The sequence below is a fragment of the Triturus cristatus genome, chromosome 1_2 (assembly GCF_964204655.1).
Source record: "Triturus cristatus chromosome 1_2, aTriCri1.1, whole genome shotgun sequence".
NCBI lineage: Eukaryota > Metazoa > Chordata > Amphibia > Caudata > Salamandridae > Triturus > Triturus cristatus.
In genome coordinates this window covers 857,437,864-857,464,421 of record NC_140580.1, presented here as the reverse complement: position 1 = coordinate 857,464,421, position 26,558 = coordinate 857,437,864, and the positions used below count along the sequence as shown (strand labels likewise).

General features: G+C 47.4%; 2 protein-coding genes across 6 annotated transcripts in view; one reads left to right on the top strand and one right to left on the bottom strand.

Moving 5' to 3' along the window:
• LOC146868161 (uncharacterized) overlaps positions 1–22,470 on the bottom strand; it is a 190,110-nt gene extending 167,640 nt beyond the window's left edge. For all 3 annotated transcript variants that reach the window (XM_085609060.1, XM_085609061.1, XM_085609062.1), the window contains exons 1-2: positions 22,355–22,470; positions 17,920–18,219 (exon numbers count right to left, since the gene is read on the bottom strand). In XM_085609060.1, the coding sequence (XP_085465186.1) occupies positions 17,920–18,114 (195 nt within the window). In that variant the 5' untranslated portion in view covers positions 18,115–18,219; positions 22,355–22,470. The remainder of the gene's footprint in view (positions 1–17,919; positions 18,220–22,354) is intronic.
• Positions 1–26,558, top strand: part of LOC146868160 (uncharacterized) — a 402,248-nt gene that overhangs the window by 2,717 nt on the left and 372,973 nt on the right. For 2 of the 3 annotated variants that reach the window (XR_014962423.1, XM_085609058.1), the window contains exon 3: positions 9,165–9,299. Coding sequence is in view for 1 of the 3 variants with exons in the window: in XM_085609058.1 (XP_085465184.1) it covers positions 9,232–9,299 (68 nt within the window). In the remaining 2 variants the exon portion in view is untranslated. Of the gene's footprint in view, positions 1–9,164; positions 9,383–26,558 lie in introns of all 3 variants that reach the window. The other variant, XR_014962424.1, reaches the window with a different exon arrangement.

Sequence of the window (26,558 nt, the reverse complement as noted above, 5' to 3'; positions counted from 1 at the left end):
AAGGTGCCCACAGGTGACTCACAAAGCACCCACAGGTGACTCACAAAGCGCCCACAGGTGACTCACAAAGCGCCCACCGGTCACTCACAAAGCGCCCACCGGTCACACACAAAGCGCCCACCGGTCACACACAAAGCGCCCACCGGTCACTCACAAAGCGCCCACCGGTCACTCACAAAGCGCCCACCGGTCACTCACAAAGCGCCCACCGGTCACTCACAAAGCGCCCACGGTCACTCACAAAGCGCCCACGGTCACTCACAAAGCGCCCACGGTCACTCACAAAGCATTCCTACGTGTCCTCGGTAACACCTGTGGCTTGCAGCTCCTGTTGCAGGGACCGCTCATGTTTGCCTCGAGAGTCACAGCGACCACTGCAGCTCGCGGCGCACTTTCTACACCGCCTTGTCGTTTTTTCCCCCCCATAAAGCCCAGTATGCTGCACAAGGGAGGAGGGGTGCTTTCATAAGCTGGGCACGTTATGTGCACTTAAATGCACTGTAAACAACGTGGTGCAGTTAAACCTATAGGGGTGCAGCCAGGAAGAAAACTGTACGTGCACGTGAGAGACAGTAACAGGTTCTATTTATGAGGTGGTGAACGTGTAAACATTAGCAGCAGGTCTGTGTCTCATCTGTTCCACAGACGGCATCAGTGAGCAGCGCACATGCTCTGCACTTACAGAAATGACTGACTTGTGAGCAGAGGGTGCACGTCACACTTACACTGGTGAACGAACTTTACAAGAGAACGTCCTGCGCCTTGTCTGCTTTAGAAAGATGCAATGAATGAGAGTATGGTGCGGGGGTCTGGTGCTTGGTGGACAAATGCGCCCACTGCAGGGGCCTGTGTGCGACCTCATCCCGGCGCGCTACTCAGCCCTTCATCCGTCTGAGGTCAAAAACATGAGAACCATTGGGTTGGGTAAAAACTATTTTTGAGCGCCAAGACAACCTTGGGTGAAGCTGCGCTTTACAAATACACATGGTATGTTATAAATGAGATTAGCGTGAAATGCCCGTGATGTCTAAACTCATAGCAAACGCTAAGTTCATATTTAAATTAATTATTTTTGCCACGGACACCCTTTACACCTTCATCGTCGGGTGGGTGCACTTTGTATCGTCCCTGTGAATACAGTGCAGGTAATGGATTAAAAGCTGGTGTTTGTGTTTGCTGGAGGGGGTGGAGAGGTCTGAGGGGGCGGAAGGGTTCAAGTCTTATTAAAATGCTGGAACTTTTCTGTTCCATTGGATTGCTGGCCCTGTTTTTCCTTTTGTGCTCAAATCGTGCACTTCTAACACTGTCATCTGTGGCACTTTGGGATGTCACAACCAGACCGTGTTCTGCTGTTCTGATCGGTCTCTGACCCTATCAAGAGAGGCATGTGAACTCGCAAATAAGCCCCGCCCCCGAAATCTCCGCGAGCACGCGAATATCCCCGTTTGCTGAGATTTTTGCAGTTTCGTGGAATTTTGCGAAAGGCAACGTCGCAAATTCCGCCCACCCCTACAAAAAACACGACATACAAACACACTTCTCAAACTAGCCCATTGGGCTCTGTCTAATTACCCTATAGGCCAGTCTGACGCTGCAACATCCCTATTATACCCTTCCTTGTGGATTGGCAAGTTTTTTCCGGCTCCTCTAATGTCTCACTGCAACCTATATCTAGGTTATTTGCCTTGTCGTTCTTTGAATAGCTAACTATTTGTTGTCATTCCAGTATGCTATGCACTTGTATGAATGTTGCTGTGATTTGTCAGTGTTTCTGTATGTCTTGGTATAGTCCACGCACATGCGGTTGTATGTCTGCTAACACTTTATCACAACTGAACACTTTTTAATTGGTTTTAAAGGAAGTGGAGCAAAAACACATGATGACCCCCCATGTGATGGCAGAATGTGATAAGCCCCCACAGAGTCTCCAATATTTTACAGATATTCTTTGGCCTGTGGCTGAAAGGGCCCCCCTTAAGGGTTGACTCCCCCCTCCTACGCTGCATTGCAGGAGCTTGCGTTATGCCCCTAGTTACCTATCCTGACAAGTGTGGACATTGTGGATTTGCATGTCTGGTGCCAAGTTCTGTTTTGTAACACATCTTGTTGGTTCCTGCTGGTATATGTACACTTTCTGACAGTATGTACTTTTATGTCTTGTGACAGTTTTTGTAGTAGCTCAATCTACTGAGTGGTTCAGTCAGTGTCTACTTTAACTAGTTTACTAACCTAAGAACTAGGACTTGTGCATGGAGTATTCTGCTTGATGTGTATGAAACTATTTCAAGTGGGCCCCAAGCCACTCATCACCCACTGTGGAAATACCAATGTTATCCCATCTAGCAAATCCTCTGAGGTGATGGCTGCACCACTCGTCCTAACTACAGTGGCGTCTAAAAGGTGATCACCCCACCCCCAATTCATCTTGGTGCCGATCACACTTTCAGCCTGGAAGAGAAAGGAATGCCGGACTCGTTAAGGGTCCATGACCAGCGGAGAATAGCGCAGTCGCTTAGAATGCTTACCGGTAGCGTGAGTAGGTTTCAAGTCGATACCGAGCACAATCGCAGGGATGCAGAGACGGCGGGCGGCTGGGTTAAAAAACAGTAATAAGGCACACATGATCTACGGAGCGGCTAGAGTGATTGCGCACACGTGATCTATGGGGAAGGTGTGGCTAAAGTGATAGCGCAATAAATTGAACCACCACTCTCTCCTCACTATGACTTACAGCTTCTGTTTAAAATCAGCAAGTGCTTTCAAAAACACCCGCTTCAAGGGCCAGCACAGTTAACAGCATGAGTAATTCCTTGCATTTCATGCAAGGTCTTGTTTCACCACTCGGTTCTCACCTCAAATCACAGCGTCCACGACCATGAAACGATGCAATATATCCGCCCCAGCATTTCTGCTTGTAGACACCTCGATTGTTGCCTTCACGCACTGGCTACAAACTAGATCATTGACACTCAAATTCCACCACCGCTTGATTACTCGTGTCACCTATATCACAGTGTGTTAATCACCAGGAGGTCATTGTTCTCCTGCCTTTTCCCTAAATACCTTAATTCTATGTCTCCTGCCTCCCTCCGCGTTCCATTTTCTCCACAGGCAGGATATTACTTGAGGCCTGCAAATCTCCTTGTCCTGATGATGATCCAAGTATCTAGTTATGGATTGAAACGTCGTCGACTTTTTTAACAGCTTGCACGTTAAACTGATTTCTTAAAACTAGTGCAACAGCTGTTGACTCAAAAAGCTTGCCCAGATTATTTGTATTGGCGAAAAGCTTTTCCCTGTTTTGCCTGAAAAATGTGTGTTTATTTGTGAATGTCTTCTGTTTGTTCTTGTAGGATACAGGACTGTGTCCCACTCGATCACCTTGTGTTTGATCACTACTAATTACCTTGATTCATTAAATTAAGTGTCCGGCTGGACATCTTTAATATAATATAGTATTGATTCTGGTCTATATTTATTTTTAATTGAAATGTAATGTTTGAAGGACCAATTGTTTTTCATAACTGCTTGACAACGTCGCCAGAGCCCTCCCGAGCTGTCTAGGAGTTGTCGCAGCTGTGGCCATTTCTATCCGACAATCGGCAGCGCTCGAACTTGATATTGATCTCACAGCCATGGTCCCGCATGCTGTGGACACAATTTTGAATAGAACAAAGATGCAGCACCTTACCAGTGCACATCTGATTGGCTATGAGCTGACCCTGTTTGCACCACATGTCACTATTAAAAGATATGCCACCATGAACCCAGCCACGTTACTACCCCTACCTTCTGAGAGTGAGGAGACGGACGTGCATGATTGCATCTTCCGTACTGAAGAAGAGACAAAGGGACAGGTAGACTTGACTGATGTTCCCCTAGCTGAACCCCAAGGGGAGCTATGTCGATGGCTCTTGTTTTAAATTACCAGATGGCACAACAGAGGTCCATGTTATCACCACCCTACGCACTGTAGTAGAGACATCATGAGTTCCCTATCAATCAGTGCAAGCTGCAGAGTTGGTGGCCCTCCTTCGTGCCTGCAAGTTGAGTGAGGGACTGGCTGTCAATATATATACTGACAGCCAGTATGTGTTTGGCGTGGCTCATAATTTTGGGCGGCTCTGGGCGGAGAGGGGTTTCCTAATGTCCCATGGAATGAGAATACAGAACGGCCCACTAATACAGACTTTTGTCAGCCCTGGCACTCCCTAAGAAATTAGCAATAGTGAAGTGCAGTGCTCATAAGGCAATAACTGATGATGTGGGGAGGGGGAATGCATTTGCAGATCAGATAGCGAAGGAGACAGCAAGAACAAGAATGAAAATGTTTGTGGCAGGTCCTGCTAGATGGGTGCCCGAGTGTGCGATGTTTGATGATACACTGGAAAATGTCAAGGAGATTCAGAGTGGGGCAACAATTGAGGAGTTAGCAATACGGCAGGAGAGCATGGCTAATTTGGATGAGGATGGGTGCTGGACTGACAAATCCGGAAGCAGAGATGGATGCTACCTCAGTGCGTCGTCCTAGGTGAAAGTACGCCATCACTGTCTTATCCATCAGGGCCTCCTTGATGGCTTGAAATGATGTGTTGGCCTCCCTGGTCCAGTTCCACGGAACCCCATTCTTTGTGAGAGCTCTTAAGGGTTCGGACAGAGACACCAGGTTCGGGATGAAACTGCTGCAGTACATGGCCACCCCCAGAAAACTGCAGACTTCAGTCGGGGAGGTGGGCACCTGCACCAAGCGGATGGTAGCCGGTTTCTTCGAGTCAACGTGCAGCCCCTCTCGGGAGAAGACGTAACCAGAAGAAATTGACTGACACTGTAGAATGAGCATTTCGATTTATTGTGGGTGAGGCCACTATCTGCGAGGCGTTGCAGCGTGTGTCTCAGGTGCATGTGATGTTCCTCGAGGGTCCCTGAGAAGACAAGGATGTAATCGCTGAGGTTTATCACTCCTTGCAGACCAGAGAGGGTCTTTCGGAGAGTGTTCTGGAAAACTTCAACTGCCGACGACACCCCAAAGCTCAGTCATTTATGTCTCCTCAGCCGTACGTGGTTATGTATCTGCTCTCCGGGGCAGGTTTGAGCGGATGATATACAGCGTTTAAATCGAGCTTGGAGAACCATTTTGCTTCATTGAGGTTCGCCACAATGTCATCCATTGTCTGTGTCAGGTGTCGCTCTCTCCTCACCGCCTGGTTAAGAAGCCGCATGTCAGTGTACAGCCGTATGGCCCGAGCTTTCTAGGTTTGCGGGAAACGACCAGAGGAGATAACCATGGAGCAGGGCCGGAGACTTTTTCACTGACCCTGAGTTGTTCAAGCTTCCGTAGTTCTTCCTCAACTTGCAGGTGTAGGTGAAAAGGCACCCTTTGATGCCTTAGGGCTGTCGACTGGACCGATGAGTCAATGTGTAGCTTGAATTATTTACACTTGAGACATCCGAGCCCCTCAAACAGCATGGGGAACTCCCGCAGGATGGCGGCCACATGTGAGTCGTGTACTTGGTTGGGGAAGAAGACCAACTCCAGTTCTTCAGCCGTGTTACCGCTGGGGAGAGTGCCTCTCTTTCCTCCCGTGACATTGAGTTTGGTGGGGATGCAGTGCCCTTCGCTGGCTACTTCCACCTCAATTACCCCTCTCGGCGGAAGCGGCTCGGTCCTGCCATGCATTTTTATCTTCGCCTTGGACGGCGAGGGAGGAGTCCTGCTGGGTGAGAGGCGTTCATATTGCACACTGTCCATGACATTGACGGACGCTTCGGTGTCAATTAGTGCCTGTAGTGCTGGGCCTCCCACGAGGACTGAGCACATGGGAGGCGGTCTGCGGTGCTGGTCTGCCCGGCTGACGAACGATACCGCAAGATATCCTCATCTTCGACATCATCCCGAACCCTGGGCCTGGCAGGGTGGCGCCTTCTTGCTCCGCGGGATCTTCCATGGACATTTGTCTGAGGGTAGCCGAGACTCTGCGCTGTATGGTGGTGGTTGCTCTCGAGCGTCCGCTTCTGCATACCTTGGCAAAGTGATTTAACTTGCCGCACTGGGAGCATGTTTTGCCCTTTTCGTAGCAGGAGCCTGTTGGGGGGTGGGGGGTGTGCTCGATGCCACAGTTTCGACAGGGCCCCTTCGTAAGCGCTTTCGGGCTTGTGCGTGGTGCCATTGGGCACCTCTGAATGACATCTACCCTTTCTTCCTAGATGGATGGCGGTCAAGGTAGTCCAGACATAGCTGGGTGCCTGTTTAGGGCTGCTTCCATTTCGTCTGCTTGTGCATTTGAGAGTTAATGTGACCGTGCTAGTACCAGTATTTCGTCCAGTGACAACCACGGTTGTCTGAGGATCAGCCAGCGTAGCAACCCCGTACTGCACCCTTATATGATCTGTGCCCGTATCTCCTCCCGTTGATCCAGGAACGTGCAGGAGCTTGCCAATTTCCTCAGCTGGGCATAGACGTCGATCAACTCAGTCTCTGCTTGTTTCACCTGGCGCAACTTGAATCTCTAAAAATTCGGGATTAATCTGAGGGTCCAAGTGTTGATTGAGTGCCGCCAGGCTGCATCGTAGTCATTGGCGGCCCCAGTGTTCTGGAGCGTTTCGAACAAATCATACAGTTCTCCGCCTCCATAGCAAATGAGTAGAGATCTCTTGACAGTTCCAACCGTTTCTCTCATGCCGGTGAAGTAGTGAGTGACCTAGTTGGAGGGGCGATACCACCACATGGCTCTACGGCTGCAGGGGTGGTGGTGGTTGCACTGACCTGCAGGAATAACCCTGGAGAGCCGGCGTGCCTCTTCAGGATTAGAGGCGCCAGGAGCCTTGGGGTTCACGCGCCTGCCCACCTGTTACCCGTTGGGCCACGCTGCCGCCGCAGACTTGCAGAGGCCTCTCTGGAGCCGAGGGGCGGCATAGGTAACCCATCAGGGGCACAGGAGCGGTTGCACCGGCAGGAGGGAGGAGCTTCTCCGAAGTCGCCGGACTGGCTCGTCTGCGTGGGACGGTGGAGGCGCCGGTAGGAATCCGCCTTGTTGCCAATGTAGTGGGCCGGGATGTGGGTACTACGTGGTGAGGCCTGCAAATGGAGTCCCACTGCAATAGAATACAGGCACACTGGTTTGGTAGTAAGGGCAAAGACCAGGAGCGGTCGAACACCCGTTTATTTATCCCCTTCAGGCGAGCCCGCCCTCAGGGGAGATACAAAGTCCAACTATGTATAGTGTGGGCTGGGTGGCTCCCACACAACACTCCATACCCCTTACCCAATAGTCAGCAATACTTAAAAGAATGGCACAGTTAAATACCACCCTCTTTGGGTCACTTTTCAGTAACTGTACCCGTGGTTGGTAAAAGATGCTCTTTTTTTGCACCATATTTTTGCGTGCTTTGTGAGGAATGGAGCAACCAGGCTTGGTTGTAGTGCATATTACCTAGTTCTTGTCTGCTCAAAAAAGTACAACTCACTGTATTTGCTGCTCTCTAAGTGCATTTATGTAATAAAGAATTAGGGAAATACAGATGTCTTTACTTTTAAGATATGAAAGGTAAAACTAAGATTAAATGTAAATTAGTTCGCTCCAATGGTCATTAAGGTAATTAGAATTTAATAGAACGTTTTATTTAGTAAAAAATGAATGGATATTTTAGTTTTTAACCCAAGTAAAGTGATTTATATGCCATACACGTGATATGTTGTTGTAGAGATTGTTTAAACATTTTTTATTGTTTTCTTACCAACAGCCCAATACAATTCCCACAAGAGCACCAGCAGCTAACCGATGAGTAGAACATACGACATTTCAGCCAGTTATGCAGTGGAAAAGTTACGCTTCCCATTCGGGCTCCCCCCTCCCGCCACCCATGTCAGTGTGCCCCCGTCTTCCTGTCCTCCCCCCTGATGTTACCCCCCCCATTACCATGACGCATGTAGGGGTATTCAAACCTATCTCTGTCTGCTCGGGCGCTCCCCCGGGTTCAACCGTGTTAAATGTGTCCACCCACCATCGTGACCCCCCGCCTACTCCCCGCTTATCGCTGCCTCCTGTCGGTCAGGTATGCTCTCCTCACCTATGTTTTCTGACATCAGCCTCTGAAGTTCAACCACCAGTGACTCCCATGCACGGGCCGTCGCTAACGCCTTTTCGTCGTTCCTCCTATGCGCTAATTGCAAGCGAAGTGTGCCCTCCGCGCCTGCCCATTTCGCGACGCTTTCCTCCACCTCAGAAAGCTAGGCCCCGCCCTTGACTTCCAGCGCATAGTTAGCTCCCTCTTGGCCATAATCAACCCTAAGTCACAGAACTTACAAGTAACCTTCGTGCGGCGGGTGTGGGGGAACCAAAGCAACAGGTAGGCCCACATCTCAAATTCGATGTTGCGATCTGTCACTTGGTTCAAGCATTCCGTGACGTCTTCCCAGTAACTACCCAGTGCCGTGCAAGACCAAAACATATGGCGAAAATCAGCCCCATCTCCCCCACACCGCGGACATTGAGAGTGTGTGCCCCCAAAATATTGCAATATCTTAACTGGCGTTAGGTATGCTCTGTGCAGTGTAAAAAACTGTACTAGCTGAAACCGGGCATTACGCGTACCCTTCCAGGCCCGCCGCACCAACGCTGGCCATGTCATCTCGGGGATGGGCTTCCCGAGGTCTGCTTCCCATTTATCTTTCAACGTGACTAGGGGCAGCAAGCGCTCCTTTGACAGCCTTCGATAAAGGCAGGTAATAGCCTTGGACGTGCCCGCGGCCATTACCACATATTGGCAGCCCGTGGCGACTGGCGGTTCCGAGAGCCCCGCCTTCCAGTGCTTCTGGAGGCCCGCTACGAGGGCAGCGTGTTGTTGTAGAGATTGCACAGACATTTCCCCTAGTACAAACATCTTTATGTATTATTAATTGACATCAAACCTGTTTGCTACGAGCCTATTGTATACAGAGCAAAAATAATCCAAAATATTTTTTTTTCTATTTATTCTGTTATGCTAACTTTAAGTGAGCTGGTCCGGGGCGATTAAGTGTCGGCTGCAGCACTTTGATTAGACTGTCAATGCAGATGTACAACCCAGTTGCTCTGTTAGTCTCTGTCTTTATGTCCTTTTGTAGACACTTATTGCAAACAAGCACTGGCAGCCAAGTAATAGTGTTCGCCTGTCTATCATTACAGCTGCTGTGAAGGCCGCATGGAAAATGGAAAGCACAAGCGATGAATACAACCTACAAAGACTCGGTGGATGCTGGAGCCACTTTTACCTGGACAGTTGAAGATCACTAGAGACAGCGTCAGCATCCAGATACCGGGGTACTGTGTCTATTCCCGGTGATTAACCGCACACAACATCGAAGTCTGGTTTTTGAGTGGACCTAGGCATTTGAACTCCACAGGTAGCTATTCTGCTTGGCTGCGTGGCCAGGTGTGCCGAGCACCTTTAAAGGAAAACGTGAAACTTCAAAACAGGCATTAGCAAAGCAATCAGTTTGAAATGTTCATAGATATGTTTGGTAATAGGTAGGCGACCTTGTCTATGTTTCTGTTCGCGAAAGAAAATCTTATAATGAAGCTTTATTTGTGTTCTCAAACAAGGAAGTTAAAAAGGAGTCAGAAGATGACATCTGTGTTGTGGTGAACTTAGGTCATACACAGTAAAAATTGCATAGTAAATACTTTTATATGTGCGAGAAATTCGGTCTGAGAGTCTACGAGTTGTCAGAAGGTACTGGGCCACATTTGTAACAAGTGGAATCTTGTGCTGCTGGTGTTCCTTGTTCCCCATTATAAATCCCCTGCCCCCCAAACTGGGAGCCAAGTACCCTTTTAGCACTCCTCTCTCGCAGTAGTGAAGAAGAACAGCCCAAGGGGTACTTAGGGGATGTACTGTGTGCTAATGTCTGAGAACTCAGCAGTGCATTACACCTCGAATAATAAACCACAGTTGAGTAGATACCTTTAATTTAAAAAACAGAAGTACTTTATTACACACACAACTAAATTCCAAGTTCAAATTAACAAAAATATGTACAGACTGGCAAATGGAAATGCCCATGCGGCACCCCCCATGGGCCTCACAACCTACAAGGGGTGCACAACTAAAGGGGAGTTACACCAGTCAAGTAACTCCCTAAATGTACACCAAACTCACTATCCTGGAGGCAGTCCCTAACTCCTAGAGCCTTTGAGCATAAACCAGCTCGATCAGTGCTCAAAAACTCCGAAATCTCATATGTGCTCGTTGATTTTGTCCCCCCCACCCTTGTAGGCTTATGAGTCCAAAATGCAAATGAATGTGGGGAGACATGGGGGAGCTGCTGCTTTCTTTGCTGCATTTGTGTACAATTCACTTTTCTTCTGCAGTGCACTCGGCCAAGAAATTAATCCAATCCTTTTCCTGTGACTATAGTCAACACTCACAGTTTTACCAGCACACACAATGACAGGTGGCATACTAAAAGATTAATCTCTGGCAGTGGCTTTTCTTCATTTACATTTGCCCATTTGCACATGCTAGGGGATTTCCAGATCCACTTCCACATTATGCAGATGACCACAAATGTATTTCAATCTATAAAACAATTGGGCTATCAATATAATATTGCTACATGTCTCAGTCACATTCAGTGGAGCACTGTTGTGGACACCCTAGATGGGAGTGCCAATTAAAGCCGATGTTAAACCTTTTAAATGTCAAGGTATTTAGATGAACCATCATCCTTCAATGTGTAGGAGAGTAGGATCTGCTTCTTAGAGTTACCCCACTTTTTGCTGATGTTTCACTGTTTTTCGACTTTAGTCTGGCTGGGGCCCTGCTAACCAGAACCCCAGCTTAGCTGCTTCCTCTCTAAATTGATTACCAGTACTTTAGGTACACTCCACATTGGATTCTGGGGTACCCTTATAAGACCCTAGTATATGGTATACTATGTACCCAGGGCATAGGTACCCCAGAGGCCTACCAGGGGCTGCGGCATGTATTATGCCACCCCTGGGAAGCAATCTAAAATGACACCACAGGACCGCTACTACAGCCTGGGTAAGATGGTACATGCACCCCTTACTGAGATATAGGTTCACTATATCTCTCCATATCACTGCACATATAAACCTATCAGTCCAATGTGTATCCCAACGTCGCAAACTGTTCTGTTTCGGTAAGGTCAGTTGCAGCCCATATGTTCAGCAATCCCAGTGTCGGTGTCAGTGACACTTCTTTACCTAGTGCGGTCTGCATGTGGTTGGTGGCGTCTTCCCATAAATGGTGTATAGCTAGGCATTCCCAGATAGTATGGTAAAAGGTGGCTGGTTGTCAGCATCCCCTCAGACAGAGGTCATCAGAACTTGCGCCTATTTTGGCCAGAGTAATCCCGGTCATATAGGACCTATGTAGAATCCTAAGTTGTATCAACCTAAATCGGAGCGTGATGGCTGCTTCTCTAGGGGACATAAGAGCCGACCGCCAATCTTCCTCATCTATTGATCCCACGTCTCTTTCCCACTGTTCCCTGAGTTTACTAAAACTATCCGGCATATTATTGCTAAGTTTCTTGTATGTTAACGATATGGCCTTGGTAGACAGTGGGCCATCAAGTAGGCGATCCTCTAATGGTGATGCTTCCGGTATGTCCAAAGTCTGGGAATGCCGCCTGCAAGTCATGTCGTATTTGCATGTATCGGAATATCTCCCCTCGGCCATTCGATATTGCCTTTGAAGCTCCTCAAACTTAACGATCGAGCCCTTCCTGACCAAATCTTTGACTACTGAGATCCCGATCATGTCCCACTTATCAAACCCCGGCAGATAACATAACATACCTAATTTTGGGGTGTACCAAAGTGGCGTTACCCTGGTAAGGGTGTTGGCTCAGCCCAACCTGGCGTTCGCCTGGTGCCATATCTCTATTGTCTGTGCCGTGGGTCCAACGTATTTCTTTTTCCTGATATATGAATACAAGGCCCCCCAGTACCCGGAACGGTCCATCTGGTATCTGTCCAGGGCATAAGCCGGGTCTGTGGGTGGGTGGTAAACCCAGTGATTCACCACCGCTAGTTGCGAGGCCCAGTAATATAGTTTAAGGTCTGGTAATGCCAAACCACCGTCATACCAACTTTTGGTCAGTTTTTTCAGTGCCACTCTTGGGGCCTTTCCATCCCATAGCAGCGTACGGATTTCACTATCCACTGCTGCGAAATAAGTGTCCGGGACGTGACGTGGGCAGTTTTGAAGAATATACAGAAAACGCGGAAGCGCCAGCATTTTAAAAAGGGCAGCTCATCCCACCAAGGATGGGGAAAAGACCTCCAGTGCTTTACATCCGATCTCAGCCTAGCCAATGGGGGTGCCAAGTTATGATTGTGAAAAAGGGTCTGGGTCCAACGTAATGAACTCCCAAATACCTGAATCCCTGAAGCTATTTCTATTGGACAGTCTGCAGGAAGTCGGGGGATCCGCCCTTGAAGGATGAACAACACTGATTTGCCCCAATTGATCTCGTACCCATAGTACTTCCCAAAGTTTGTAAATATATTCAGGACTGCGTGTATTGATTTATAGGGGGATGCGAGATATAGTAGTATGTCGTCTGCATACAGGGATATTCGGTCCTCATGATCTCTCGTCCATCGCAAGCCTCGTATCATTGCATCCTGACGTATCCACGCCGCCAGGGGTTCTAACATGAGAGCGAATATCAGAGGGGACAGGGGGCACCCCTGTCTGGTGCCTCTCCGTAGCGTGAACGCGTGAGACGTATAGTTATTCACCCTAATTTGTCTTTGGATATCTGTATACAACAGTTTCACCCACCCGATAAATTTGGGTCCCAGTCCTACCCTGGTAAGAACTTCAAATAAATATGGCCACTCTATGGAATCAAATGCCATAGATGCATCCAGAGACAAGATAACTGCATCTTCCTCTAAAAAGTCCCTACGCGCCAACACATTATGGAAACGTCTTATGTTAAGGGCTATATTTCTCCCGGGCATAAATCCCGATTGATCAGGGTGCACTAGGGAAGAAATCGCCGTCATGAGCCGTACAGCGAGAACTTTCGCTAGGATTTTAGCTTCCTCATTGATCAACGAAATCGGCCTATAGGAACCACACCTGTCAATCGGTTTCCCGGGCTTACAGATAACCGCAGTAGTATCTAGACGTTGATCTGCTGGCAATAGTCCCTTCTCGTAGCTCTCCTCGCACATTGCTCGTAGGTGCGGGGTTACCTGGGAGGCCATAGCTTTTAAAAATTTGATGGGGGTGCCATTTGGTCCCATCGCCTTCCAGGAGTGAATACGACCAATAGCCAGTTGAATCTCTTCAACTGTCAGGTCCCCCTCTAGGGAGTCCCTGTCAGAATCCGAGAGAGTTGGTATATCGCTGTCCGCGAGTAGCTGGCGGGAATCTTCCGCTGTGTAGGTAGTAGAAGGGGAATATATCTTCTCTAGGTGATCTGCAAATGCCTCCGTAATGTCTCTAGGGTGTGTTAGTATCCTTCCCTCCGATAGTTGCAATCTGGTCAACCACCTCGAACCCTGTTCTCTCTTTTCCAACCACGCCAAGGTCTTACCCGCCCTATCCCCTAGTTCATATAATCTGTGTTGAGTATTGCGCTGTTTGGCCATCATGTGTTCTCGTGCCTTAATTCTATATTCGTCTTGCTTCAGGTTCAATTGGTGCTGCGTATTGGTTGAGGGGTTACGTGCTTGATCTCCCTCTAGTTTGTGTAGGTCATTTTCTATCTGAGCTAGTAACTGTTGCCTCTTATTAATATATCCGGTCTTCAGGGACAGGGCCTGCCCCTTCAGGACCACTTTATACGCTTCCCATATAGTTTTGGCAGAGTCAACTGATCCTAATTAATTTCCTGTTTGTGCACACAGTTCTTCCTTAATATCCAGTATTTTCAGTAGCCACGGGCTGAGTACTATAGTGGTACGTGGCTGTTGTTCCCTGTATGTGAATTCAAGTCTAATTGGGGAGTGATCTGAAATATCTCTGGGCAGGGTCCGGAAGTTCCTAAAACTGCTCAATGAGGCTGTGTATGTTAGAAAATAGTCAATACGGGATAAACTGTTGTGAACACTGGAAAAATATGTGTATTGTACGTCAGTCGACTGTAGTTCTCGTCCCACGTCAGTGAGCCCTAGTGCCGTGGTGAATTCCGCCATTAGGTCATTTGGTCTAGCTCCAGGTCGCTGAGGGGGTCTGTCCAGCCTATCATTCATTGTCATAGTATAGTCTCCACCCATGAGGAGGCCGGTCAATACGTTGCCAAGGTCTACCAGAGCTGTCTTCCCCAAAGTCGGCGGCAAATATAGTGAGATAACATTAAGAGCTCTCCCTTCCCACTGGGCTTCCAGTACAGCAAAACGTCCCCCGGGGTCCGCCCATGTTTTGAGTATGATCAAGGGAGTACTTTTCTTCACCAAGATTCCTGTACCCCTGGAGCCAGAGGTGTAGTCTGTATGTACCAGGAGTTTGTAACCCCATCGAGTGAGGGCTTTACTTTTGTTACCCACTAAATGAGTCTCTTGAAGTAACACTAGGTCCGGAGAATGCCTCTTCAGATATTGCTGGACAATACCCCTCTTTATTTTATCCCCCTTCCCGTTCACATTCCAGGATAAAACAGATAGTACTCGGTCTTTATCAGTCCCCATCCCATACCATGATGTAACATATAATACAGTAGATTGATGGTAGTGGATATTTATCACTTAGTGCCACCTGAACCTGAGTAGTTTCTCTCTGTACTTTGACTCCATTTCTGACACCAGTGTAGAAATCGGCATGAATCAGCTTGCAAATCATACACAACATTATAACAAAACTTTGAACCAACGAACACCCCTCCCCCTCCCATCCCTCACCCCACCTCCCTGCTTTCCTGCCCGTGGATGCAAAACTACCCACTCCCCAACTAGGCAGAGTGCCTGTCTCCCCCCCCTGACATTTCGAAAGAGCGCGGGCTCAGCTGATCCCCCATACCCGCAAATTCGCTTTACTTCTTGCCTGTCACAGTTGAACTTTGGTCCAAAACTAGTTAGTGTTCCAGGAGGGCCCTTCCCAGTGAGGTATGAAACATGTAAGCATACAGTTATCAAATACCAAAACATCACGTAAAGTAACAATGAACAGTTAGCAATTAGCAGTTAACCAAGTTACCGTAAATGTACAGGAGTCCCATTAACATGCTACCCCCCTTTGCAATACTTGCGCTTCTGCAGAGCCTTCAATCCATTTCCGTTTTCCTGAGAGTCTATTCCCTTTCCGCTGTCTTCTCTGTTCTGTCTGCTGGGCCATCCACCAATGATGAGGCCATGGTCCCCCTTTGCTGTCTAGGCCCACTGTCATGGTCTCTTCCTCGGGCACCAACCCTTCTCCAACCCTCCAGCCAATCCCATGCTTCCTCCGGAGAGGCAAAGGACCACATTTTACCATCAGATTCCACTCTCAACTCTGCCGGAAAGAGCATCGCATATTTCACTTCTCTGACTTGTAATCCCTTCTTCATTGCCTGGAAGCTGCGACACTGAGCCTGCACTTTCGCTGTGAAGTCTGGGAAAAAGGTGATCTCGCTGTTGTCAACCTTCAGTGGCGGGCTAGCTCTCGCTGTCTGTAGTATTATATCCCTGTCACGATAGTTGAAGACACTAGTGATTAGGGGTCTCGGGGGAGGGTGGGGGGGGCCCGGCTTCGGTTTACCTCCTGGCACTCTTTGTGCTCTTTCTATCGAGAAGTAGCGTGAGAGGGTCTTGGGCTGTAAGTGGGTTGTTATCAAATCTTCCATGTATAAGTCCGCTGCTGGCCCCTCTGCCTGTTCCGGAACTCCCAAAATTCTTATGTTATTACGGCGTGCCCGACCTTCATAGTCGTCAAGTTGTTGCGCCATTCTATACTGTCTGTTCTGCATGTCCTCATCCTGCTGCTGAAGCTGGGATGTGTCGGTTTGCAACGCCGTGGTGACAATTTTAAGATCTTTGACTCTGTCATCCATTTTACGAAAGTCCGCTCTAATTAATGAAATCTCTACGGTAGCAGAGTCCAGCGATGTACGCAATACGTTTATTGGCGCCATGACGTCGTGTAGCGTCGGTTCTGTCCCCGGTGCAGGGGCATGCAGTAGGTCGGTCCTCTCCATTGGAGGCGTGCCTTTGTCCTCACCCCCCTTGGTCCAGGCGAATTTTGCAAGTTCTGCGTGCTGGCTTTGGGCCCCCTTCCAGTTGCCATTGGTACACTGCGACGCCTTACAGGCCAGTATAGGGATCCGAAAGGACCCGGGGTAGTCCCTGCCGCCTACCCAGCGAGTCAATTTAACTCGCCGCCGGCCTGTCGGTTTTCCCCCGGTTCCTTACCTCCAACTCTCCCCAGATCCAAACCTCTCGTCGTTCAATGATCTCCGCAGTAGCTGGGTGTCACACACGATCTAGGAAAGGGCCAGGACCGTCTACTTTCCAACACACGCCTTCCTGAGTTAGGTATGGTGTACCAGGTCGCTCCACCAGCTCCTTAGCTCCGTAACCACCTTCCTTCCCGGAGGTCCAGGGTGGTCCCGCCAGTGCTGGCCCTGGGGGTGGGGGGGGGCCCGACAGGCCCTGCTTCTGGTCACTAAAAAGTGCTATTGTAGGGGACTTCTCTCTGGTGGGTCCCTCCCTCCAACGTACAGGCCAGTGCCTGCCCAAAGGTGTCGCTGCCCTGTGCAGTCCAACTCCCCAGTCCACCACGCACTCCCAGGAATCCAAAGACAGCCACTCAGTCGCTACGTGATTGCCCAAGTGTCCTACTCAATCCTACGATGGAAGGTGTGCCTCACGGTGGGGTGGGAAGGGGAGGGGGGGAGAAGGCGCCTGGATGGCCCCTCAGCTGTTCAGGTGTACACCTTTCACCCCTGGAGGATTTCGGCCACCTCCTCTGCCCCGGGTCGTCGCTTGCTGGTGCGCCCCCCCCTTCCCAGGACAAATGGGGCCTGGTAGGCCTTTGGCAGCCGGGGTCTAGAATGAGGAGGGCCCTCCGGCGGAACCGGTCCCAACTCCACTGGGCAGAACCACTATACCTCCGAAGCGCCCGTGAGGGGGTTGCGGGGGGCTCAAGATTTGGGGGCTTTGTTCCCCGTAGAGCCGCAGGTCTCGCTGCTTATTTCCGCCCCCTGCCTCTTACAAATGCTGCCGCAGTCCAGTCGGGGCCTAGCCGGTGTAAGGAAACCGGGGCCTCGCATAGATGGATCTGCCCCAGGGTGCACACCACCTCACTCTCTGGCCACCAAAACCTTGCTCCACCTCGCACAGCTCCTTATTCCCTCCTTACTTGCCCCGTCCGACAACTCGTGCCTTTTGTCACTGCCCGCCTCTGCTGAAAGCCGCTCTGACAGGCTACCAGGCACCGGGCGTGACCCGCGGGTGCTGGGACGTTGTCATGTTTGGAGCTGCCATCCTCCGTCCCCACCGCCGTCCAGGAACACCCGATCCGGTCTAAATTCGGCACCTGCACCATTCACGGGTTCCTCTGTTCAGCTGCACATCCGGACCCGATAATCTGGCCGTATTGGCGCAGGATTATGACAGGATTACCAGCGGGGATGTGGGAGCTCGTTCAGTCTGCGGCCATACTTGTCTGCTGCAATCCACGCACCCCCCCCCCCCCCCCCCCCCCCCACACACAATGTACTCTTTTAACAACTAAAACAGTAGTCCTGCTTTCTCCCACTTTACACTTTCTTCAGGGCTTGGCTGTGACCTTGCGTCTGATTGACAGTGTTAAACAACAGATCCCTCTAGCAATTCAAAACCCAAAGAGCAATATCATGGCATCTATTGAGGTCACCTCTTCCCCCCACCCGAGTCCTCCTTAAGCCGGCCTCCCTCCCGTGGTTTCCACTGTTTTCTTTCCCAAGCCCCTTAAATCTACCCCAGGGTTGGCTTGCTTACTCACTGCCGGGGCCGCAGTTCTCCAGGACTGCGGCGGAAAATAGGCATCTCCTGGGGGACTCCACCAGTCTTCACTCCAAACTTCTGGATCTTCTTCCCCCTCGCCGGTGCCTCCTCCTTCCTTCTTGCCGTCTGTTGTCTCCTCTCGCCTCGGATCTGCTTCCCTCACTCTGGTCTCGGCATCCTTGGTTCTCTCCATGTTTCTGGGTTCCTCTTGGCGTGCCTCCTGTTCTTGTAGGATGGCCCTTTTCCCGTTCTTGTTAGATGTTGAATGGTTCCTGCCGAGGGCGGGGTTCGTTACGCCCTGTAGGGAAGAGGAGATGGTGAAAGGATTAATCCTTTGGTTACCTCCGTCTCCGCTTCCGTCTCCTACGGAATGCTCGTTTTGTCCGTGCTCTTCCTTTGCCCCTACCTGACATTCCCCTTCCCTAACTTTCTTGTTGGCAAGAACAGGATTGAGGGGATACCGGAATAGGTAGTCGGCATTAGTCTGTTCTTTCCTATGATAAGTACAGAATCGAAAAGGTTGGAGGGTGAGGAACCAAGGCAGGATGCAATCATTGTGTCCATTATTTCTGGACAACCATTCCAAAGGAGCATGGTCAGTGAATAAGAGGACTTCCCTCCCTTTGAGGTAGTATCTTAAAGATTGAACAGCCCACTTAATGGCTAGGGCCTCTTTTTCTATTACCGCATATTTCCTTTCTCTGGGGTATAGTTTATGGCTGATGTAAATAATGGGTTTCTCCTGTCCTTGGGTGTCTCTTTGAGATAATACCGCACCTATGCCATTATTAGAGGCATTAGTTTGTAGAATGAACGGTTTAGAGTAATCTGGGCTTAGGAGAACAGGTTTGGTAGTAAGGCTCTGTTTAAAACCTCTGAAGGCTTGTACAATGTCTGGGGCTGGATGTCGGAGGTCTTTTTCGGTCTTTCTATCCTTCTTTAACAAATCTGTCAAAGGGGTGGCTAATTCTGAAAAGGAAGGGATAAACCGTCTGTAATAACCCAGGAGACTCAGAAAAGCTCATAGGTCTTTTCGGTTCTGGGGAAAAGGTATTTGGGTTATGGCGGCTATTTATCTTCTTGGGGCTTGATATGCCCTTCTCCTAGAAGATACCCAAGATACTTTACCGACCGAGCAGCTAAATGTCTTTTGGCCGGGTTGATGGTGAGACCTCCTTTCTTCAGTGCCCTAATGACCTCCTCGAGATGTGATAGGTGTTGGTTCCACATGTCACTATAGATGACTATGTCATCTATATAGACCGCTGCAATGGCTTGACAAGGTTTGAGGATTAATTTCATGAGCCTCTGAAAGGTGGCAACGGCCCTGTATAGCCCGAAAGGGAGTACTTTGAAATGATACAGACCCTCAGGGGTGGAAAAGGCATTTTTTTCCTTCTCTTGTTCTCGTAGAGGCACCTGCCAATACCCTTTACAAAGATCTAGAGTACAGATATATCGGGCCTTCCCTAATCTTTCAATCATCTCATCCGCCCTAGGAAGGGGATAAGCATCGAATTGGGAAATGTTATTGACCTCCCTCAAGTTAATACAGAACCGGATGAAACCATCCGGCTTAGGGACAATTACAAATGGTGAGCTCCATTCACTTTTAGAGGGCTCTATAATTCCCTTGTCTAACATTTGCTGTACCTCTTTCTCAATGGCTTTTCTATGGGATTCTGGTATCCTATAGGGCGTTAGCCTTACAATCTTATTGGGCTCTGTGTGAATGGCATGACTGATTAATGTCGTTCGTCCCTGGTTTGTGGAAAATACTTCCTGAAGGGAAGTTAGATGGGTGCTTAGTTGTTGTTGTTGTTGTTTTTGAGGTAAGTCAGAGTCTATGCTTTGTAGAAACATAGGGTTAGGGTTTTCTATGATCCCTACCATTGCTGGTTTTGCTCCTTCCCATTTTTTTTAGCAGGTTTATTTGGTAAATTTGGGTATTCTTTTTATTCTTTGGATCTAGCTCTATTCAATAGGTGACAGGTGTTACTTGCCCTATGACTTTATAAGGCCCCTGCCACTGACCTAGCATTTTGTGTTCATAAGTAGGCCTCATTACCAGGGCCCAATCTTCTAGGTCTAAACTCCGGTCTTTTTTTTTTTTTTTTTAGTATTGTCTTTTTTGGGCCTCTTGGGCTTGTTCTAAATGTGTTTTTACTATGCCTCGAATCCACATCCACATATTATACAGATGACCACAAATGTATTTCAATCTATAAAACAATTGGGCTATCAATATAATATTGCTACATGTCTCAGTCACATTCAGTGGAGCACTGTTGTGGACTCCCTAGATGGGAGTGCCAATTAAAGCTGATGTTAAATCTTTTAAATGTCAAGGTATTTAGATGAACCATCATCCTTCAATGTGTAGGAGAGTAGGATCTGCTTCTTATAGTTACCCCACTTTTTGCTGATGTTTCACTTTTTTTTTACTTTAGTCTGGCTGGGGCCCTGCTAAACAGGACACCAGCCTAGCTGCTTCCTCTCTAAATTGATTACCAGTACTTTAGGTACACTCCAGAGGCCTACCAGGGACAGCAGCATGTATCATGCCACCCCTGGGAAGCCTTCTAAAATGACACCACAGGACCGCTACTGCAGCCTGGGTAAGGTGGTGCATGCACCCCTTGCTGAGATATAGGTTCACTATATCTCTCCATATTACTGCACATATAAACCTATCAGTCACCCCTATGGCAGGCCTTACTAATCCTGAAGGCAGGGTGCTGGGTTTTATGTGAGAGGGTGCCCATGCATGAGCAGAGCCCCTCTGCAGCCTTCGGAACCTTTATCCCGGGGTTGTTTGTGATGCAGCCAAACCATATACGCTTAAGTGCATTATAACCAAACGGTATATGTTAAGTTTGGGATGGCTGCACGGAAACATATCGTGTTTGGATGTCCTGTTTGGTGTCAAACACCTTGGAATCATACCCCCACACCAGTAACTGGTGTGGTAGTATGATCCCACCCTTCTAGAGGGAGAGACATGATAGCACCGGTATACCCGGTACCAGCTAACAGAGCCCTGGCATCACAAAATGGATGCTGCCAGCCACAGATCGGCACTAGTGCAATTAAGTAAATCTATCTTGTGAGCTGTGATCTACCATTTAGCCTGTGAACTTAGTCGTGCAGAAATATCAAACAAACCTGTCTCTCGGGCATGTTGTTTCTGTTGCCGGCTTTGCTAGTGAGGTTGACATAACTTCAGACCCCCAGGATATAGCGGCATGGATTAGCAAGTTTAGCGGCACAAATATGGAAATTTAGCTACACAAATTTTTACGAAAGTGCCGATTTCGCGGGCACTTTTGTAAAAATCGCTGCATTTTTACAAAAGTGCCGATTTCGCGGCAAATCGCGGAATCCTGGAGGGTCTGGAAGGTAAAAAGCGGACTCATGTTACGTGATGGTTACCGCGATGGTGAACTACAAGTGGCATAAAGGACAGACTCGGGAGATGGCTGTCTCACATATGTGAGGCTGGGTGCGAATGAATAGAAATGAAATAAGAAATAAAATGTGTTGTGATTAGTGAGACGGGATTAAACTTGAAATGAAATGGAATGAGAGTGTGGGGATTAGAAAGACAAGATTAAACTTGAAATTGAGTATTACTGAAAAAATAGAGTGTTAATAAAAAATAGATATATAACGATGTACTAAGTCCCGCAATCGTTTTTCAACGCACACAGGATTAACCGATGTACACTCGTGTGCATTTAGAAATAAACACGTTTAAACGTCCTGCACCTTCAGGCACTACGTCTCGCACCTTCAGGCACCGCGTCAGCTCACCATTTCAAGAACTTTTTGCACCAAGTACTGCAATTGTTTTTAACCTACACAGGACTAACCGATGTACACGTTTAAAAGCCCCGCACCTTCAGGCACCGCGTTGGCTCACCATTTCAAGAACTTTTTAACTGTCACACAGCCGCATTTTTTCCTTATCACGCACTAGCACGCTTATCAAACACTAGCACACGCCGCTAATAGTAAAATAGTCACTTCTTCACGCATAGCCACCAGCATAACTAAAGCGATGCATACATTAGGTAAATCGCTAAATCGCGGTTTGTTGTCTTCATGTGTAGTGAACAATGGTTTCAAATTATTTCACAGTGTGTCCCCAGATGAAGGCCAGGATGGCCGAAATGCATTGGGACTTGTAAAGAATTTGCTTTACGCAACATTGATAAATGCAGTGAATTAACTGTAATTATGTGGTAAAACGCAATATATGGATTGAAAAACAAGAACATCTGAGTAATCGTCTATTCGCAAGCACAACTTTGGTAAAAACTCTGAATAATTAAATTAACCTCTTCTATGAGGCCTTTACACTAGTGCCCTGGGGACACATCCCACTACAGTGGGAGTGCTACCAGTCGTTTTATATTCGAAAGTACACATACTTGTGCATGTGACGCGACAAGCTACAACTGGAGTCTGGAACCCCACAAGAAGCCTGGAACTCCATCGGCAGCGCCAGATTCCAGCTTCCATCTCCTATGGCAGTCAGTGCACGTCTGACGTCATCACGTGTGTGTGTTCAAGACGCACACAACGTAACGTGCGGCCATTTTAGGTGTGTTAGGCTCGCTGTAAGTTGCCTGACGAGTCCAACCGGCAAATAACACAGCGTTTCTGCACTTTGTGTTTTCAGCCTCAGGTACTATTTATTTTATTTCTGTGCTAAGCACACACATTTTTGAGGATGTCTTTGTGCTTTCTCATGCATCGGTCATAAGCACACCATTACATCGGTGATAAGCACTCCATTCGATATCAATCTCAGGCACTGCTTACGTAACTTTACTCGGTAACAAGCACACCGCACTAAAAGGTTTTTTTTTTTGTGCTTTCACGCATTACGATGATAAGCACACCACAACTCTGATTTATGCTTTCATGAACTTTAGTCATGCACACCACAGCATTGTTAGTTTTATTTCTACTAAGTATTCATCAGTGACAGGCACACTATCTCGTTTTGCCTTCACATTATTGGTGATAGGTACACCAAATACTTTGTTTTTAATACACACTATAAATTACCAAAGTCGATAAATTTACAGTCACTAATAACCTACAACATTCATAGTGGGTGTTTATAAATTGTTTAAAGTTATATTAGTCATGGACGCTGCAATAATTACACTACCTGTATTTTTGGCACAAGCTGGTACACCATCTATTGAGTGGGAAGATTGGATTGAATATTTTGAGAAGTACATTGAAGCACTTGATGGGGGTGGTTTTACCAATTCACGGAAGAAGGCCTTATTAGTAAGTACTTTAGGAAAGGAAGGACAACATATTTTAAAATATTTACCAGTTACTACAGGTGGAAATAGATAACAGATTACAAATGTGTGCTTAGAGGCCAAGGTTAGGTTAGAGAGGAGGTTTGCAAAAGAAACAAATATAGTAATGTCAAGATATACATTTTATACCCAACCCCAAAAAATGGATTAGACCGTAGAGAAATGATCTGTGATCAACTTATTGTACAGTGTAAGAATAAGCAAATGCAAGAGAGGCTTTGGGCAGCTAGGAATCCATCATTGCATGATGCCATAGAGATTGCCAAGGTAGTTGAGCAATCAGAGCATTGTATGAAAGAAATGGAAAAAAGGAAGGTAGATGGTGAAAGTTCTTTCATAGAAAGTGTAGATGTTGCAGTATTGAATGCAGGGAAGTTAGGAAGGAAAGAGATTAAAAAGATGTCCTTACGTTAAATGCAGTAGTAATACTACACCTGCTAAAACCACTGATAATAACAGACAACACAGCAGGGTATGTTTCAGATGTGGGAGCAGTTTTCACACTGCAGACTTTAAGAATTGTTATGCCATAGGAAAGGAGTGTAGGCGCTGTGGTAGGAAAGGACTTTTTGCACGCAGATGTAGGCCCAACAACGGCACTTCCAACAACGGCACAAGTATTGCAGTGATAAAGGATGATACTTCTGTTATAAATAAAGAGTTAGTAACATAGGATATGGTGTGTTGATGGTGGAGAAAATGCACCCAGGAGCTCTAGACCCAAGGCCATGTTAATCATCGAGCATGTTTCTGTTGAACTTCTGGTGGATTCTGGATCCTTATATACAATTATACCTAAAGATATCTTTGAAAAGTTGTGGCCAAACATGAATTTGCTACCAAAAGATATAAATTCAAGAGCTTATCAAGGAGAGAAAATTGACATTGAAGGTTACATGACCACTGAGATAAAAATGTCAGGGGAGAGCAGTCAATGGGAAAGTTTATATGGCCAAATCTGGCTCTCCTATTCTTGTATGTCAGCACCAGTATGATTTAGGTATCATCATAAATCCATGTGCACCTAATCAGGTGTTAGTTGTTGGAGAGCTATGTACAGAATACATAGTGGATGGATCAGGCAAAGTATTTTCGGATGCAATAGGTCTATTGAAAAACTATGTGCATAAAATATTGGTAAAGCCTGGTGCCATACCGATTCACCACAGGGTTAGAAAAGTTCCCATTATGGCTCGACAAGAGGTTCAACATATGCTTAAAGAAATTGTCTCTCAGGGCATAATTGAACCTGTTGAAACCACAAGTTGGATTTCTCCAGTAGTAGTTATGGGCAAACCTGATGGAAGTTTTTGTTTATGTGTTGACTTACGCACTGTAAATCAGAACATCATCACTGATAATTTTCCACTTCCAAATATAGGGGAGTTGGTTTTGTCTTCAAAAGGTGCAAAATACTTCTCTAAATTAGATCTTAAAAGTGCAAATCATCTTATAAAACTCCTTCCAAACTCAGTCTCACAGCTTTCATCCATACTGACGGGGTTTATCAATTCACCAGGATGCTGTTTGGACTTTCTTCAACGGCCAGTGTATTCCAGCGAATGATGTGCCAAGTTTTAAAAGACATTGATGGTGGTGTATACTTCCAAGATGATGTTTTAATATTTGGGGAGTCGATCACTAATCACAACATGATTTTGAAAAGAGTTTTAGATAAGATTGGTGATGCTGGGTAGACTCTCAAAGAGAAATGCAAATGTTGTGTTGAAGAAGTGGAATACTTGGGGTATACGTTGTCTTCATCTGGGGTGAAACCAAAGAGATTTGTTAGAAGCAATAAGGAAAGTCAAGTCTCCGCAGGATAAAGACCAACTTGGGTCTTTTCTTGGCCTAGTGGAATATTATGCAAAGTTTGTTAAGAATTTTGCAGAGAAAACCGAGCATTTAAACAAACTTCTAAGGAAAGGGTGTGTATTTGAATGGGCAGAAGACCGGAAGTCTTCTCAAAATATCAAACAGGAAATATGTGATGCGAAGGTTTTAACCTCTTTTGACTCTCGGTTGTTATCAATTCTTACAGTAGATGCTAGTGCTGTGGGTTTAGGGGCTGTATTTTCACAAATGCACAAAGATGGTGAACGCACCGTTGCTTTTGCTTCTCGTTCCCTCACTTCTTCTGAGAGAAACTATTCCGTGGTTTAGAGGGAGGCTCTGGCAGCGGCGTGGGCAGCTGAGTACTTTAGGACATATGTTTGGGGATTTCCTATTATTTTACACGCTGATCATAAAACAAACCAAATTCTAATGCCAGGTGGAGCAGAAAATGTTTGTGCAAGATTAGCTGGTTTGGCTGCACGGATACATGAGTATCAATATAAAGTAGTCTATTTACCTGGTTGGAAGAACACTCAGGCTGATGGTTTGTCTAGATTACCCTTACCAGGGCAAGAGGTTGACAAAGAGGGTGTGGAGGCATATGGTGATGAGGGTGTTGTAGCTTATGTGGATGATGTGGTTAGCACAATTCGAGGTGTAATTGGAAAGGAACGTTGGGTTTAAAGCAGGAAAGAAGATGAGGTGTTAATTGAAGTATTGGAGATGATAAAGGAGTTGAAAGGGAGAGTACTGTTCCTGTAGTAGTTCGTCTGTGCTTGGTACTGTTTAGCAGAGCGGTGCTAGTAAATATATTAATCACACGTGGAGCACAACCTTTGTGCAAGCCGCTCCCTTTATATTTTTTGTGGTTTTTGCAGCCATTACAGCAAATATATACTAAAATACCTTTTACACGTTAATTTATAACGTGTGGCTCCAAACTTTGCAGCATATATTCATCACTCTAAATTGTGCACTAGCAATAATTCACGCACAAGAGTTTCTTTTAAATGCCTGGCAATGTTTACGTCTCTCTAGTTCCTTTGAGAGGTGCAGTTTGTGGGCTTGTCAGACATCCCCACACGCTGTACAATAACAGTGCGCCAGCCCCACGTCACTGGCGTCTGGCCGTGCATGTGTGTACAATGAGAATGTAAACACGCCCCGGCCACTGGACTTTAACCCTTTCCGTGCTCATGACGGAACCACTCCGTCATGAGCCACGGGTGCGCTGTGCTCATGACGGAGTGGTTCCGTCATGCTGCGGCCGTTGGCGGCCGCTCCGCCCACGCGGCGCTAATTCCCCGCCTGTGCGGGCGATTAGCGCAGTGGGCGGAGACGTGACGGAACCACTCCGTCATGAGCACAGCTCACCCGTGACTCGTGACGGAGTGGTTCCGTCACGAGCACAGCGCCACCGCAACTGCCCCCAAACCCCCCCAGCGCCGCGGCGGAA